Source organism: Helianthus annuus, chromosome 11 (assembly GCF_002127325.2).
Source record: "Helianthus annuus cultivar XRQ/B chromosome 11, HanXRQr2.0-SUNRISE, whole genome shotgun sequence".
NCBI classification, from domain to species: domain Eukaryota; kingdom Viridiplantae; phylum Streptophyta; class Magnoliopsida; order Asterales; family Asteraceae; genus Helianthus; species Helianthus annuus.
In genome coordinates this window covers 49,008,450-49,027,568 of record NC_035443.2, presented here as the reverse complement: position 1 = coordinate 49,027,568, position 19,119 = coordinate 49,008,450, and the positions used below count along the sequence as shown (strand labels likewise).

Here is a 19,119-nt window from a genome sequence, read left to right as displayed (position 1 = left end):
AATGTATTATTAAACATCAAGATGCTTTGGGTTCGCTAAATGGTCATTCAGAGGTATAATTAAACATATTGACACTTTTAGTCCCTCTAACTTGCAAAGTTGCGCGTAACTTTACTTATAGGCATAAAAGCCTTAGTTGGCCAATAATTGGCATTCCCGAGAGTATAATCAAATATCATGAAGCTCCCGGTTTGTCAAAAGGTCACTCAGAGGTAAGAATTAACATGTTGACGCTTTTAACCCTTTATTGCGCAAGCTTTCCATTTATTCCGCAAACGGCTACACTCGATCGCCAAGTGGCTCATTTGTGAATATAATTATCATGAGAGGTTATTTAGAAACTTATTTTAGGTATGCTAACACTTCCAGTCCTTTCACAATCAAAGTTTTTGATTTTTCGAAAAAAATAGTCTCTTAAATTCACTTTTTGACTTTATTGGGGTTTATTACACGTGTCAATATATCATTGGACGTGATTTTTACAAGGTGTTACATTGGTGTATCGATATAATATCTTGACATGTTGTACATTTTGGATGGGAACTATAGGATTACAACCTTCACACATTTCTATTGACTTATCTCAGTTTGTTCCACAGGAAGTAAAGTGTCTAGATAAATTTGTAAAAAAAAAAAGAAAGAAACCAACACTAAGGACTAAGGTTATATGTCAATTGTTTGATGGTACATTGGTTGTTTATTATTATGAATCTAACATATTAGTTTATTATCTACACATCTATATATTTCCTAGAGATGGTAGATTAGTAGGTTGATGATAACGAGTTAAATTTGATGTAGGCAAGTTTTGAGCTCTGAAATGTGTGCAAGACGATATCAGAAGGTTTATAATTCTTTGTTCTATAAGTCCTAGAAGTTTGATTCACATGTGTTTGTTTACTCTTGTTTCATTATAGAGAATCGAAAGTCTTTCTTGAGTTTATATCTAATCAGATGTATATAAATCATTTTTATAACTAAATGTGCTAATGAAATCGTGTTGCTCTCTTGCTGAGTTTAGTCTTTATATTTACTGATTACTTCACTAAAATAGGGTACTTTTGCAAGTCTAGTGGTGTTTATCAAAACGGTTCCCGAGGACGAAAAAGGAAAAATGAAAAGTAAGCATCCTGAACACTATTCTGAGATTTATAAAGATTTATTGTAGACTTACTGAACGATATATTAATACACTATATTTTCAACATCGAACGTTTCGGCTCGGGTTCGTCCTCGACATTCATCGATATTATTTCCCATTCCTTGAGCCGAATTTTTTCATCGGAAATTCGGATTTTCTCATTCGACAATCGGACCTTCTCGCGTAACTTTTCTTCCGATACACGAGATTTTTTCCTCGACGGCCCGCTCCTTCGCCTTCGTCTTTTGGGCCGAGACGTCGTTGTACATTTTTAAGTGTTCCATAAACTCAACCATGTTCGGGTCCACCTTTTCCTTTTCTTTCCCCTTGGCCCGCTCCTTCTTTGATTTGTCTCGGCCCAGTGGACTCTCCGGTTCTTGTACGGCGTACTCCTCTTCGTCAAAGTCGGCGTCATCATTTAAGTTTATGTTACACCTCGCGTCCGATCCACCGGCGCTAAAACTACCCGTTTCCGATGTTTTTTGGCGTTTCGCCGTCGCCCCCCCTTCCCCCCCGCGTCCCGGCTTCTCCGTCCCTCTCTCGCCGTTTGAGACGGTCCAAAAATGTGGGCCCACAATTAATGAAAGTGACCGTTATAAAAAAAATTCCAATTTTTGAAAAAAAAAACAAACGGTCAGATTTTAAAAATATATATATTTACATTCCATTTTCACTTTCAATCACAAAATTAACCCCAAAATTTCATCGCTCTCTCACATAATTTTTATAAACCTTCTTCCACTATTTTATAAACCTTCTTCCACTATTATAAACCTTTTTACACTATTTCATGGATCCCTTCAACAACCCGGACAACCCGAACAATCCGAACAACCCGAACAATCCCAACAATCCGACCCAACCTAATGTTTTCTCGGTTCCGGGATATTATCTGACGCTAGAACCGAACCAATTCTCGCAATATTCATCAAATGCGTTTGCTTCATTCCAACACTCGCCAAACCAATTCGCTCAATTCTCCCAAAATCAAGCCCTTCAACAAATGATGATGCGGGGTGCTTATAATTTCCCACCCGTTCAACCTCAACCGATCCCCACACCACCCGTTCAACCTCAACCGATCCCGACCCAACCATTTCAACAATCCGAACCCGAAGACGATGTGGAGATTGTTCCCGAAACCCAACCGCCTAAAGGAAAAGGAAAACGAAACAAAGGCAAGCAAGTGGTGGGTGATCAACCGTCGAAACCGAAGGCGACTAAGTGGACACCAATCGAAGAAGAAGCCTTAGCCAAGGCTTTCATTAGCACTTCTGACCACCCAACAAAAGGTTCGTATTTTTTTTAAAGTTTAAATTTTTTAAAGTTTACATTTTTTAAAGTTTAAATTTTTTAAAGTTTAATTTTTTTTAAAGTTAAATTTTTTTTTCTTAGCCAAGCCTAAACAGTTTGTTTTTTTTAAGTTTTAATTTTTTTTTTGTTAACAGTTGGTTTTTTAGTTTATTAGTTTAAAGTTTAATTTTTTGTTTATTATTATGTTAACAGTTTAATTTTTTTTGTTTATTATTTTGTTAACACTTTATATATTTTGTTTGTTTTTTATAGGTAATAACCAATTGGGTGAGGGGTTTTGGTCCAAGGTATTGGCGAAGTTTCTCGTCCTTATGGATCAAGGCCCGTATCGAGATGTCGACTCGGTCTCCTCAAAGTGGCGGAAAATGAACTCGGCTATCAATAGGTTTTGCGAGGAATATAATAAATTATATACAAGTGACCGTCGTAGCGGGTGGAGCGACGACGATGTGTTTAAAAAAGCGTTGGACAAGTATAAGCAAAACAATGGTAATACCAACTTTCCTCACGTTCGCGCGTGGATGGTTGTAAAAGACGAACCAAAATTGTCACACCCCCAAAATCCACACGCGGAGTACCACCGCTTGGGAGCGTGACATGACCAGGATCAAGCCATCAATCATATCAAACATAGCATTTAATATAAAAGTAAATAATGTAAATCATCATGACATGATTGATGTTTCAAAACCAACATCGTTTAAGTAGCGGAAGCAATATAAAGTAAACCCAAATTAAGTTATAAGTTCAATAACGTTCATGATCCATCTGCCCACAACGACCTGCTCCTTCCTTGTGCAAGCTCCATAATGTACCTAAGGTCCTGCAAGGCATGCAGCAAATAATCAACAAACTAGTTGAGCGAGTTCACAGAAAGTAAGTTCATAACGTAATGCATAAGTATAGCTAGTGGGGGCTTCCCATACTAGTGTGTACTAAAGGTGGGGGCTTCCCACGTTTATCCTGGCTAATGAGGGCTTCTCATTAACGGTACTTACTAGACTAACTTCCGACCATGTGTTCTTCTTTACCGAGAACAGGAATACGTACAGGGTCACGTAGGCTTTACGTGACGTGCCCTTCCCCGAGGACAGTGGTACGCGTGGGGCTACGTAGGCTTTACGCAGCGTGGCCTTCCGACCTGGAAGCCAGTGAATGGTATTGGGTTACGTAGGCTTTACGTAACGTGTCCTCCCGACCCGGGAGACATATGGCAAATATACTGGGTTACGTAGGCTTTACGTAACGTGTCCTGACTAACCTGAGGACGATGGTCTATAGTCTAGAGAATGCGTAAGTACGAGTAACTCTTTCAACATCAACATATCCAACCCAATTCCCAACCCGGGAATCCCATGCCTTGGCTGTGTGAACTCACCTTGGTTTGCTCGGCAGATACACAGAAAGTACAAGTAGCAAGTAAATGGTCACTCACGTCCTATCATGGTTATTACGCAAGTCAGGTTTGTATAAAGCACGTAAGTTACTAACACGTATTGATCATGGCAATGAACACGTATCCAATAGCAGCCCAAAGCAAAACAGTTAAACAAATAGCCAAGTGTCCGGCCCAATCAGTTGGGCCTGTAATAGTAAAAGTCCAATAGCAAACAGTCCACAAATTCAATCGTTGGGCTCAATAGATTGGGCCTGTGACAGTGAAGGCCCAACAGTGTGCGTGTAAATGGTGGTCTCGAGTCGCAACCGGCGATCTCGAGTCGCAACTGGAGATTACGACTCGCAACAGCTGGTTACGAGTCGCAATGGTGGTCTCGGTTCATCATGGTCTGGTTACGAGTCGCAACGGGACTCGCAACCGTGGTCTCGGCTGGTGCTGTTGTGGTTTCGAGTCGTGACCACGAGGTTTCGACTCGCAATCTGAGTCGCAACCGTGTGTCGTGTGTGTGTAACTGATTTCCATAATTCCTGCATTGACTTATCCGTGATTCTAGCAAACAACTTAGGCAGTTTCACAATTTCGATCAATCAACAGTTAATTTCAGATTTCATTCAACTTCAAATCATGAGTATCAAGCATGTTCATATTAACATCAAGAACAGAAATCAGATTATTATAAAAACTATACCGAATCATAAATCATTGGCTATCATGCATTCTACCCGGTTTGCATACATTCAGACTAGTAACCCATCCGAACTATTCCTCATAACGCCAAACATACATATAACCGATTTCATGTCAAGTAACCGTATAGCTTAATCATTCATGAGAACCGATTAACAATCCAATTAACATCAACATTTAACCAATATTACAAACATACACCCTAGTTACATCACCTAACAGAATGATAACAATCACATGATATCACAAATAATCAAAAACATAACATCATCACTAACCGGATTAAAGAAGGAAAAGAGAGTGATTCCGAGTAGGGGTGTTCTTGCCGTCGGGTTCCAAACGAACGAGAGAGAGAGAGAGCAAAGCTTCTAGGGTTTGTGTGTGTGTTATGTGTTTTGCAAAAACAGTAAAACAAAACCCCTAAACTCGGTTTTGTGTTGCGAGTGGGGAGTGGGCCGATCCCAACATAGGGCTGCCCTATGGTCTCGTGTACAAGGATAAGGCCCAAACGGCCTTGTGTGGGTGTTGTGAGCTTGTGCGGTCCGATTCATACATGTACAAATAGTAAACATCATGCACATAACACAACATTCATTCAATTAATATAATCACGTAATCACACTAGTTCAATGGTTACACGTAATGTACGAGGCGGTAAAGTACGAGTTGTCACATTATCCCCAACTAATTGGAAATTTCGTCCCGAAATTTGGTATGCACTCACTGAGGAAGCTAGGTAAACTGTACTGTTCACTGATTTTCCTGGGGTGTCACATCCTCCCCCCGTTGATCTGGAATTTCGTCCCGAAATTCCGAAGTAGTAGCTTCAGCCTCAGTAGTGGTTGTACTGTTCGCGAACAATTGGGGGTACTTTTCTGTCATCCTGTCTTCGCGCTCCCAGGTGTACTCTAGGCCACGTTTGGAGTTCCAACGAACTCGGACAAGAGGGATTCTCTTGTGTTTGAGGACCTTCACATCCCGGTCCGTGATTTCAACTGGTTCCTCGACGAACTGCAACCGCTCGTCAATAGTGAGTTCCTTAAAAGGAATGATGAGGTTTTCATCTGATAGACACTTCTTTAAGTTCGATACATGAAAGACATTGTGAACTGCCCCGAGTTCAGCTGGTAGGTTCAACTTGTATGCAACTTTGCCAACCTTTTCTATAATTTCAAATGGTCCGACGTACCGCGGATTTAGTTTGACCCGTTTGCCAAAACGAACCACACCCTTCCAGGGTGAAACTTTCAATAAAACCCGGTCCCCGACCTCAAATTCCAATGGCTTTCTACGCTTGTCCGCGTAGGCTTTCTGACGGTCGCGTGCTGCCGCCATGCGTTGTCGTATCTGTGCAATCTTTTCTGTGGCGTCCACTACAATCTCTGGACCCGTGATCTGACTATCCCCCACCTCTGCCCAGCAGAGGGGTGACCGGCATTTACGTCCGTACAATGCCTCAAATGGAGCGGCTTGAATGCTGGTGTGATAACTATTATTATACGAGAACTCCACCAAAGGGAGATGCTTTTCCCAGCCGTTGCCGAAATCGATAACGCATGCCCGAAGCATGTCTTCAAGAGTTTGGATCGTTCGCTCAGACTGCCCATCCGTCTGAGGGTGGTATGCTGTGCTCATGTCTAACCTTGAGCCGAAAGATTTATGCATTGCTTGCCATAGCTCTGACGTGAATCGTGCGTCGCGATCCGAAATGATAGATGTGGGCACCCCGTGCCTCGAAACAACTTCTTTAAGATAGACGTCTGCGAGAGTGGAGAACTTGTCCGTTTCCTTAATCGGCAGGAAGTGTGCAGACTTGGTGAGTCGATCCACGATCACCCATATCGTATCGTTCCCACGCTGGGATCTAGGTAGGCCTGTAACGAAATCCATGGAAATTTCTTCCCATTTCCACTGTGGTATCTTAGGCTGCTGAAGTAGGCCAGCTGGTTTCTGATATTCAACCTTGACTCTTGCACAGGTCAAGCATTTTCCAACATACGTAGCGATGTGGGCCTTCATGCTAGGCCACCAATAAGTAGTGCTGATGTCGTGGTACATTTTATCCGACCCTGGATGTACTGAATAGCGAGACTTGTGGGCTTCATCCATTACAAGTTCGCGTAAGCCGCCATAAAGAGGGACCCAAATCCGGCCCGTTACATAATAGGCGCCGTCTTCCTTTTGTTCCATTTGTTGTCGTGAGCCGCGTAAGGCTTCAGCCTTGACGTTTTCGGGCTTCAATGCTTCTACCTGAGCATTTCGTATCTGTGCAGGAAGGCTAGACTGAATCGTAAGCTGTAGCGCTCGCACGCGCCGTGGTAAAGTGTCTTTCCGACTGAGGGCATCAGCCACAACATTGGCTTTGCCTGGATGGTACTTGATAGCGCATTCATAATCGTTTAGTAACTCGACCCATCGTCGTTGACGCATATTTAAATCCTTCTGCTTAAGAATATGCTCGAGACTCCTGTGATCGGTGTAAATCGTGCACCTGGTACCGTACAGGTAGTGTCGCCATATCTTAAGCGCGAAAACAACAGCTCCCAGCTCTAAATCGTGCGTCGTATAGTTGCGTTCATGAACCTTGAGTTGACGAGAGGCGTAAGCAATAACCTTGTCGCGCTGCATTAACACACATCCAAGTCCCCGAATGGATGCATCACAATAAACCACAAAGTCATCCGTGCCCTCTGGCAAAGAGAGGATAGGTGCACTGCAAAGCCTATCCTTTAGGTGCTGAAAAGCAGTCTCCTGGGGCTCTCCCCAGCGATAGGTGACACCCTTCTGTGTCAGTAACGTAAGCGGCTGAGCAATCTTCGAGAAATCCTTGATAAACCGTCTGTAGTAACCTGCCAAACCCAAGAATTGACGTATTTCCGTTGGCGTACGCGGTGCAGGCCAGTTTCTGATCGAGTCTACCTTGGATGGGTCGACATGAATCCCATCCTTGTTCACTACATGGCCTAAGAAGTGAACTTCACGAAGCCAGAAGTCGCATTTAGAAAGCTTGGCGTACAACCGTTCCTTCCGAAGGAGTTCCAATATCAGACGAAGATGCTGCTCATGTTCCTCCTGACTCTTGGAGTAAATTAGGATGTCGTCGATGAATACTATGACGAACTTGTCAAGGTAGGGTTTGCACACCCTGTTCATAAGGTCCATAAATACAGCAGGCGCGTTCGTTAACCCGAATGGCATGACGAGAAACTCGTAGTGACCGTAACGAGTTCTGAAGGCTGTCTTAGAGACGTCCTCCTCCCGGACTCTCAGCTGATGATACCCAGACCTCAAGTCTATCTTCGAATAGTAACACGACCCTTGCAACTGGTAGAATAAGTCGTCTATGCGTGGAAGAGGATAACGGTTCTTCACCGTCACCTTGTTCAGTTCCCTGTAGTCTATACACATCCTGAACGTACCGTCTTTCTTCTTCACGAAAAGTACTGGAGCTCCCCAAGGCGAAGAGCTTGGACGAATGAAACCCTTTTCGAAGAGTTCTTGCAGTTGCTTTGACAATTCCTCCAATTCGGATGGAGCTAGACGATAAGGTGCGCGAGCTATGGGTGCTGCTCCTGGAGCGAGCTCGATCTGAAATTCGACCTGACGATGAGGCGGTAAGCCAGGTAAGTCTTCAGGAAACACCTGAGGGTAATCACGTACAATTGGAATATCCTCCAATTTCTTTTCCTTTGCAGACGCATCTGAAACAAGAGCCAGAATGGCTGTGTGCCCCTTACGTAAGCATTTCTGAGCCTTCAAGAAAGAGATGATGCCAACCACTGCACCACTCTTGTCGCCTTGAACTTCCAGAGGTTCCTGACCAAGACGAGGAATGCGAATAATCTTCTCGCTGCATAAGATTTCTGCCTGGTGTTGGGACAACCAATCCATCCCAATCACGACGTCGAAGCTACCCAAAACTATGGGAATGAGGTCTATAGAGAAAGCCTGGCCAGCTAGGATAAGATTACAACCCTGAACTACGTGCGTGGCTTCTAGACTTTTACCGTTAGCTAACTCTACTACGTGTTTGGTGGGTAAAAGTGTTGGTGCACGTTTTAGCAGTTGACACATTTTCACAGACATATAGCTTGTATCCGCACCCGAATCAAACAAAACAGTAACGTAAATATTGTCGAGGAGAAACTTACCCATAACAACGTTGGGATCGTTCACTGCGTCACCTCGACCTAGCACGAAAGCACGACCACGAGCTTCATTGCCGTTGTTGTTGTTGTTGTTCCCACCGTTATTGTTCCCGTTGCCCTGATTGTTATTGTTGTTGTTGCGGTTCTGGTTCAACTGAGGGCAATCACGTTTGAAGTGACCTTCAGCCCCACACTGGAAACATCCCCGGTTTCCACGCTGTGGCTGCTGCTGCTGATTCTGGTTCTGTGGAGCTGGTTGCTGAGGCTGCTGATTCTGATTCGCAGGCCGTGGACTCCTACAGTCTTTGGCCTCGTGACCCATTTTGAGACACCTTTGACAACGACCCTTGTTACACGGGCTGTGGTGATGCCTGTTGCAGTTGTGACACCTAGGTTGACTACCCTGATATCTCCTCTGTCTGTGACTGCCAGAGGATTGCTGACTGGGACTCTGATAGTGGTCAATCTTCTGCTGCTGAGCTTGTGACTGAACAGATGCTGAACCTTTACTGGAATCTCCATCCCATTTCCTTTTACTGTCACCAGATGTAGCAGGAGTAACTGAGGTGGTGACGTTAGCAGTAGCATTAACACGCTTGGGCAGTTTATTCTGATCCACTGCCTGATCGGTGATGCGATGAGCAAGGCGCTGGATTTCCTGGATGTTTTCGAGGTTAGCCGACGTCACGTGGCTCTGAATTTCTGGCGCCAATCCCTTGAGATACAACTCAATGCGCTTGTATGGAGGGTCCACCATAGTTGGACACAGAACGGCCAGCTCATTCGACCGTTTAGTATACGCTTCGATCTCTGAACCAACCATCTTCAGATTATACAGTTCGTCTTCCAGCTTGTGAATGTCTTCACGCGTGCAGTACTCACGCTTGATGAGTTCCTTAAAATCGTTCCATGGGGTGGCGTTAGCAGCTGCCAACCCTAAGATCTGGACTTGGGCGTTCCACCAAGTCAGTGCTATTCCCTCCAAAGTACCGGTGGCAAACTTGACCTTGCGAGCCTCAGGGCACTCGCACATTTCGAATACCGATTCTAACTTTTCAAACCAATGGAGGAGTCCCACTGCCCCCTCTGTGCCACTGAAAGAATTTGGACGACAGTCCATGAAGTTCTTGAATGTGCAGACAGGCTGCTGCGCGTGTTGACCTATTGTGTACGAATAGGACGAAGTTAAATACGAGTGTTAATGTAGGATCTAAAGATCCTAGTGTGTGCCTATACTGCAGGATATACTACCTGTTTGAGCTGCTGCAACTGCCGCAGCAACTTGAGCTTGAACGAGAGCCTCTAGCTGGGCTTGTGTCATGTTGATTCGTCCAGACATAATCTTCATTGTAGCAAGTAGCATACGTAAGAATGGTTCGCGAGTAGGGCGATGACAGAAAAGTGTAAGCACGTAGGGATTCTCATGCTATAGTATCATGTGTATCTAAACGTAATGCGAGCAAAGTTCTAAACAGTTCTAGCATACAGGCAATAAACATAAACCTTATCACCTAGGATGTCGAGTCTTGCACGTGGAGCGAAGCGTCGTTGTGGATCGTTGAGAGCACTGTTCTGGTTATAGTCCGGTTTTAATAAAAACGTTTTCCCATATTAAAACCAAGTTCTCTATAACCAATGGCTCTGATACCAATCTGTCACACCCCCAAAATCCACACGCGGAGTACCACCGCTTGGGAGCGTGACATGACCAGGATCAAGCCATCAATCATATCAAACATAGCATTTAATATAAAAGTAAATAATGTAAATCATCATGACATGATTGATGTTTCAAAACCAACATCGTTTAAGTAGCGGAAGCAATATAAAGTAAACCCAAATTAAGTTATAAGTTCAATAACGTTCATGATCCATCTGCCCACAACGACCTGCTCCTTCCTTGTGCAAGCTCCATAATGTACCTAAGGTCCTGCAAGGCATGCAGCAAATAATCAACAAACTAGTTGAGCGAGTTCACAGAAAGTAAGTTCATAACGTAATGCATAAGTATAGCTAGTGGGGGCTTCCCATACTAGTGTGTACTAAAGGTGGGGGCTTCCCACGTTTATCCTGGCTAATGAGGGCTTCTCATTAACGGTACTTACTAGACTAACTTCCGACCATGTGTTCTTCTTTACCGAGAACAGGAATACGTACAGGGTCACGTAGGCTTTACGTGACGTGCCCTTCCCCGAGGACAGTGGTACGCGTGGGGCTACGTAGGCTTTACGCAGCGTGGCCTTCCGACCTGGAAGCCAGTGAATGGTATTGGGTTACGTAGGCTTTACGTAACGTGTCCTCCCGACCCGGGAGACATATGGCAAATATACTGGGTTACGTAGGCTTTACGTAACGTGTCCTGACTAACCTGAGGACGATGGTCTATAGTCTAGAGAATGCGTAAGTACGAGTAACTCTTTCAACATCAACATATCCAACCCAATTCCCAACCCGGGAATCCCATGCCTTGGCTGTGTGAACTCACCTTGGTTTGCTCGGCAGATACACAGAAAGTACAAGTAGCAAGTAAATGGTCACTCACGTCCTATCATGGTTATTACGCAAGTCAGGTTTGTATAAAGCACGTAAGTTACTAACACGTATTGATCATGGCAATGAACACGTATCCAATAGCAGCCCAAAGCAAAACAGTTAAACAAATAGCCAAGTGTCCGGCCCAATCAGTTGGGCCTGTAATAGTAAAAGTCCAATAGCAAACAGTCCACAAATTCAATCGTTGGGCTCAATAGATTGGGCCTGTGACAGTGAAGGCCCAACAGTGTGCGTGTAAATGGTGGTCTCGAGTCGCAACCGGCGATCTCGAGTCGCAACTGGAGATTACGAGTCGCAACAGCTGGTTACGAGTCGCAATGGTGGTCTCGGTTCATCATGGTCTGGTTACGAGTCGCAACGGGACTCGCAACCGTGGTCTCGGCTGGTGCTGTTGTGGTTTCGAGTCGTGACCACGAGGTTTCGACTCGCAATCTGAGTCGCAACCGTGTGTCGTGTGTGTGTAACTGATTTCCATAATTCCTGCATTGACTTATCCGTGATTCTAGCAAACAACTTAGGCAGTTTCACAATTTCGATCAATCAACAGTTAATTTCAGATTTCATTCAACTTCAAATCATGAGTATCAAGCATGTTCATATTAACATCAAGAACAGAAATCAGATTATTATAAAAACTATACCGAATCATAAATCATTGGCTATCATGCATTCTACCCGGTTTGCATACATTCAGACTAGTAACCCATCCGAACTATTCCTCATAACGCCAAACATACATATAACCGATTTCATGTCAAGTAACCGTATAGCTTAATCATTCATGAGAACTGATTAACAATCCAATTAACATCAACATTTAACCAATATTACAAACATACACCCTAGTTACATCACCTAACAGAATGATAACAATCACATGATATCACAAATAATCAAAAACATAACATCATCACTAACCGGATTAAAGAAGGAAAAGAGAGTGATTCCGAGTAGGGGTGTTCTTGCCGTCGGGTTCCAAACGAACGAGAGAGAGAGAGCAAAGCTTCTAGGGTTTGTGTGTGTGTTATGTGTTTTGCAAAAACAGTAAAACAAAACCCCTAAACTCGGTTTTGTGTTGCGAGTGGGGAGTGGGCCGATCCCAACATAGGGCTGCCCTATGGTCTCGTGTACAAGGATAAGGCCCAAACGGCCTTGTGTGGGTGTTGTGAGCTTGTGCGGTCCGATTCATACATGTACAAATAGTAAACATCATGCACATAACACAACATTCATTCAATTAATATAATCACGTAATCACACTAGTTCAATGGTTACACGTAATGTACGAGGCGGTAAAGTACGAGTTGTCACAAAAATGGGCGCCTATTCCCAACGAGGTGGCGATGGCGAAACGCCAAAAAACATCGGAAACGGGTAGTTTTAGCGCCGGTGGATCGGACGCGAGGTGTAACATAAACTTAAATGATGACGCCGACTTTGACGAAGAGGAGTACGCCGTACAAGAACCGGAGCGTCCACCGGGCCGAGACAAATCAATGAAGGAGCGGGCCAAGGGGAAAGAAAAGGAAAAGGTGGACCCGAACATGGTTGAGTTTATGGAACACTTAAAAATGTACAACGACGTCTCGGCCCAAAAGACAAAGGCGAAGGAGCGGGCCGTCAAAGAAAAAACTCGTGTATCGGAAGAAAAGTTATGCGAGAAGGTCCGGTTGTCGAATGAGAAAATCCGAATTTCCGATGAAAAAATTCGGCTCAAGGAATGGGAAATAATATCGATGAATGTCGAGGACGAACCCGAGCCGAAACGTTCGATGTTGAAAAAATTACAACACGACATCATGAAAAAACATCAAATTATTTAACTCTATGTTTATTTTTATTTAAGTCTTTAGTTTTTTTTTATTAAGTGTATGTTTTTTTTTAAGTTTATATTTTTTTTTATGTTTATGTAATGTGGGTTTATTAATGAAAATATTTTGTTAGTATATTTGTTAAATGTTAAAAAAATAGAATACTAAAAAAATAAAAAAACATAAAAAGTGGTGGAGGACTATGACTAGGACCATCCTACCATGCCCTCTAATTTTGGAGGATGGACCATCTTTGGGAGGAATATGACGTGGCGCCTACGTGGCGGATCATCCTCCAAGGATGGTCCATCACCATACCCACTAGCCTTATAGTTTTTAGTTTTCATCACGATGATACCATATATTCATTGATTAATTAATGGTTCTATTAAAAGATTACATTATTGAAAACTTTATTAAGCTTTGGTAAGGATGTTATAATAATAAATATGGTGTCCATTGGAAGTATTTTGAGAATACTTGTTTTGGTTCTAAGAAAGTGGATCTGATTGGTTAGTATTTATAATCTAGTTTCCGAGAGTGGTCTCTTACTTTTAATAATAAAATCCTTTTCAAGAAGCCAATAAATATTTCTTTTAGTTCTGAAGGATGAATTACATATAGGTATATTTTAGGGCTATATGATTGTATATTCATTTTTCAGTTTTCATATTTCTTGATCAACTTTTATTTCCTGATATTGATTAATACTTTTCTTAATGGAAAATGAAAACCTAAGAAAAATTGTTTTTTAAAGTTCTATTGTAAGTTGTTTTATATGAAGACATGTTATAACATTGGAAGCTATATAATTTTGTTGTATATTATCATAATTGCTATTGTATATCCTTAGTTGATATTAAACACGCATATCATACATCATGACTATTTGTATAAGTATAAGATGTTATATATGTTTATATCTTTATATAAAAATATTTGTGTAACAAAAGATATTTTTTCTAAATTTCCTAGACACCACTCGATATCCTTTTATGTGTGGAATTTGATCGAAATATTTATTATTATGAAGAAAGCCTTATTTGAAGGTAATAAATAATCATATTTTGGGAAGTTGATAAAGTTATTTGTATTTTTCGTTTGCAGGAATCTTCTTAAGAGAAAACCACTCGGGATCAGTTTAAAGCTTTCAATGAGAAGAAATATACTTTCAAGATTCAAGTTGGGCAATTCAATATTGACAATCATACTGATGGTTATGCTATTCATAAATTAGTAAATGATCCAGCAATAATTGAATCTTTAGATAAGCGAATTCCACCAGATCAGGTTACTTCATACCAACATTTTATTTATAGATTTCGTAAAAGTTTATTATCTTTGTGGTGTTGAGCATTATTAATTTACCAATTGTAGGGTACTGATGAACCATTAGTTGATGTATCTCTTAGTGATTTATCAACTCAGAATCCATTTGCCCTTAAGGTATTAAAATAAGGATCATCTTATAAGTATATACTTTTTGTGAAAAAATTATGGTTTCTTATGTTTATTTATATTAACAGGAATGTGTTTCTTCTATTGGAGATAGTTTCACACCTGAATGCACCTCTAAGGACAGTTCGAAGACTTCATCCGGTGAATTGAAGTGTAACCTTTCAGAAGTGTATGAAGTTGACGATTCCACATCTCAGTCATCAACTAAGAACAAAAAGTCCGGTGTCGCAAATGTCTCCATTGATGATGAGGAAACTATGATTTTGGTTCCTAAGATTGAAAAATAGTTTCATTTCCACTATGTGTTCTGCAGAGAGTATTTTTTTTTTAATTTTTGAGTTTTGATGTTTTGGATTGGTGATTGAATGTTTGGTTGGTAATGTTTGTTTTCGTAGGTTTGGTTGTTACGACAGTTTATTTACGAATAAAATGTTTATGGTTTACTTATTACTTAAGACTTTTATTCTTTGAATGTTTGTCTTTTAATTATTTTATGTTTTGTTGACCATTTGTTCCCATGTATGTATTGATCCCAATAATATTTGTAACTCGATTTTATATATACATTGATTTATTTTGTATTTTTATTAGTGAAGTTGTCGATATTTTTTTATTAAATAAAATAATACATTTGATATACATTTAACAAGGATATGATGATAATAATAAATAACTATATATGTATATATATGTGTGTATATATATATATATATGTTTCTGCTAGAGTTTTAAACAATAAAATTGATCATGTTTAACTGTAAACTATATTCTCCTTATGTTCTTAATGGTCTTAAGATATCCGGTTTGCCTAATCATCGATTAGTCCTTAAAGTCGGTGTCGCTGTAATTAGGGCTGTAAACGAACCGAACGAACACGAACAAGGCCATGTTCGTGTTCGTTCGTTAAGGAACAAGCTTGTTCATGAACTGTTCAAGAACGCTTACCGAACGAGATTTCCTGTTCGTGTTCGTTCATTAAGGAAATTAACATGTTCGTGAACTGTTCACGAACACTTAACATATGCTAATGAACTCTAACAAATGTTCATGAACATAAATGAACACAAACGACGTTTACTAACACAATATTCATTTTAGAATAAAATCTGCATTTTCATCACAAACATTACGAAGAATCCACAGAAAAATAAATAAACACTTAACATAATTATCCGAACAGAGTTAGCGTGATTATCAAAAACATGATAAACACAAAATTAAGAGTTTGTTAAGCCTTAACACAAACTGAAACTGAAATAGTGAAATGAGGGATGTTGTTAGAGGCATATAAGATAACTAGGGTTTCAAAATTTTAAAAACTAGAAATAATAAAACAAAATACAAAATATAAAAACCTTTAATGAACTAAAACAAATACATATTAACAAGCAAACATAAATGAACTCATTACCGAACGCTCACGAACATAAACGAACTCATTACCGAACGTTCATGAACATAAACGAACGAACGCAACCTCTGTTCATGTTCGTTCGTTTAACTTAACGAACGAAATTTCTTGTTTGTGTTCGTTCATTTACTAAACAAACAAACATAAACGAACTTCCCGCCGAACGATTCACGAACTGTTCGCTGAACGTTCGGTTCATTTACAGCCCTAGCTGTAATATTGCTTCGAAATATTGATCAACAAAATGGGTTATGCAATGGTACAAGATTACGTATTACTAAACTTTACAAACGTGTTATAGAAGCTAAGATTATATCCGGAGGAAACGTAGGGACAAAAACTTATATTCCATGAATCAGTTTGACACCATCAGACAAAAGAATTCCTATTAAATTTCAACGACGACAGTTTGCTTTATCTGTATACTTCGCAATGACTACAAACAAAAGTCAAGGACAATCTCTATCAAGGGTTGGATTGTATCTCAAATATTCAGTTTTCTCACCTGGTCAACTTTATGTTGCATTATCAAGAGTCAAAAGCAGAGTCGGTGTCAAGTTACTTATACTGGATAAAGATGGGAATGTAACAAATAAAATAACTAATGTGGTCTATAAGGAAGTTTTTTTTTTCCGGGATTTGAATAATTTTGTTTTCTTGTCTTCCAGTGTATGTGTTTTTACATAGTATTAAATTTTGAACATAAATAATCAGTTTTTGGTTGAAGTCGCGTTTAACGCGAGCATTAGCCTAGTATTTGTATATAAGATATACTTGTGATTGGTTACGTACACTATGGTATGTTAACACACACACACACATATATATATATATATATATATATATATTTGTTTATAAGTGTTGAAAAAAATCTCACTTCCTAAAGTTTTAGTATAACTCGTTTTATATGGTGACATGTTGTAACATTATCTTTTCATCTATTAATTGTATTTAAATATGCTATATATTTGTATAGATCGTATTCAATATAATAACTAAACCAAAATTATGGTTTATTGTCACTCTCAAGAAAGAGTATACATATGGTTAGATATGACACTCAAATTGTCATACTCCCTAAATTTCATTATCAGTTTGTAGAATGTTATATGATTTTAGACCAGGAAATCGCATATCGCTCAGTCATGTATATATATATATATATATATATATATATATATATAGGGGACCGCTAAAATGAGAACCACCTCGAGTTATAAGAACCGTGAGAACTACACCGTACGGGGCGAGGTGGACTGACGGGTGGTCCATAGGACAACCCTTAAAAGGCTTAATATAACGCACATTCTACATTTTATCCGGTTATTTGCTTGAATTAGGTAATCACAAGATGTTGATGATGCAGGTGTTAAAGTGTGCAAGATGCGGGTTTTAGGAGGCACAGATGGATACTAGAAGTTGCGGGACTTAAAAAGAGCGAAAGAATGGAAAGATGGAGAAGTCATGGAAGGAAATAAAGCTCAGGACCGTAAGCTACGCCACCAGGCCGTAGCTTACGGCCCCCATCCAATGCCAAAATGATATGCCGTAAGACAGGAGCAACTTGGCGTAAAAGAACACTGACTGCCGTAAGCTACGGTGGTCTGCCGTAGCTTACGGCTCCTAGCTGACTTGTTGACCTGCTGCCTGCCGTAAGCTACGGCTGGGAGCCGTAGCTTACGGCTCCGACTGATCCCATCTTGTAACATTCGCATTTATTGGCCATTTTAAGGAGATTTATGATGCCTAATCATGCAATTTCGGTTACTACTTGGCTAGAACGAGTTGGAAAGTATATGAAGAGCACTTGGAAGCTAGGAAACACATCTTGGAACTATCTTTTCACTAAATTCTTATCTAGTTCTTGTTGGTGGACAATATTTTTCCATTTCTTGCATTATGTTAGCTAAAGCCATGAGTGGCTAGATACTTGGATGATTATCTTGTGTTGAAGGTTTGTGGTAGACTTTTGTGTTTTTATTTACATTTCTAGAATAACAATTCCTTTTCATTTGAATTGATTGTTATGGTGTATAATTGGTTGTTAGTAACTTGTTGATTCTTATGTTGAACTAATTAGAAACCATACGTTCTTGGTGCCGTTGGCAATCGAGATATCATGGGTATAGTTAGGTTTGGGTAAGGGTTGATTGATCATCGGGTGATAACCTCACGTTCTCGGAATCTGAGTACTTAGTCCCCTTTCATCACTGCAATTGGTTATACATGAACTATGTCTATGTAGTTCTTTCTAGTTGAATGTTAACACAAAAGTTGAAACAAACCGGATACTCAAGATAGTCATTTTTCTCTCAATTGCTTACAACCCAAATTTTCATTTTGCAAATTAGTTAATTAATCTTAGTTTTTAAAACCAATCAAATCAAACCAACTCTTAAATTTTATTTTCTTGCAATTAGTTTAATTTTAGTTAACTTAGATACACTTCTAAATAACACATTTTCCACTAACTCCCTGTGTTCGATACCCACTTGCCACTATCTACATAGTTGTTCTTGGGATTAAATTTGCGTGACCACGACATCACGTCATGGACCAAAATTTTTTTCATAAATGTAGATGCGTGTATTATAAACACATTTGTAAAAAAAATTCAAAAAAAAAATGCCGTGTGTGTAGTTTTGAGCACCACAAGTTTGTGTTTACGGGTACCGTAAATCCTACCGGAAAATTTACGGTACCCGTAAACATACACTTGTGGTGCTCAAAAACTTTTTTAAAATTTTTTTTTTTACAAATGTGTTTATAATACACGCATCTACGTTTGTGAAAAAAAAATTTGGTCCACTTCGCCCCGTACGGTGTAGTTCTCACGGTTCTTACAACTCGAGGTGGTTCTCATTTTAGCGGATCCCTATATATATATATATATATATATATATATATATATATATATATATATATCTCAGTTTATATTATATGAAAAGAGGGTTGTTTATAATGAAAAACTAGACAAAAGATTTCCATTTGTCATACGTAAGATATACTACCAAAGTAGGAATATTATTAAGAGAGTATGATAGTTTGAAATGATTTCATACTCGTGGGACTAAGTGAAGGATGAAAATTCATGAAAGTTTTTAGATTCTATCTCATTCCCTGAAAGTGAATGTGATTACATATTAATCATTGTAAAGGTAGTGATCATGGACATAACTGAGAAAGTTGTAATAATT

The 19,119-nt window shown here is 40.0% G+C and overlaps 1 protein-coding gene across 1 annotated transcript; it reads left to right on the top strand.

Moving 5' to 3' along the window:
- Window positions 1–1,931: 1,931 nt before the first annotated feature.
- LOC118484013 lies at window positions 1,932–14,798 on the top strand. Its single transcript, XM_035979885.1, has 7 exons — window positions 1,932–2,433; window positions 2,590–2,592; window positions 2,708–2,944; window positions 12,689–13,009; window positions 14,291–14,343; window positions 14,431–14,499; window positions 14,580–14,798. The coding sequence occupies exons 1-7, from the start codon at window positions 1,932–1,934 to the stop codon at window positions 14,796–14,798; spliced, it is 1,404 nt and encodes a 467-aa protein (XP_035835778.1).
- The last annotated feature ends 4,321 nt before the right edge of the window (window positions 14,799–19,119 follow it).

Bases quoted from the DNA above. Each gene is read 5' to 3' on its own strand.
- LOC118484013 (XM_035979885.1), top strand. From the start codon at position 1,932: ATGGATCCCTTCAACAACCCGGACAACCCGAACAATCCGAACAACCCG. The intron at 13,010-14,290 runs GTTCGATGTTGA...TTCATAAATTAG, and splicing joins GGACGAACCCGAGCCGAAAC to TAAATGATCCAGCAATAATT. The intron at 14,344-14,430 runs GTTACTTCATAC...TACCAATTGTAG, and splicing joins AGCGAATTCCACCAGATCAG to GGTACTGATGAACCATTAGT.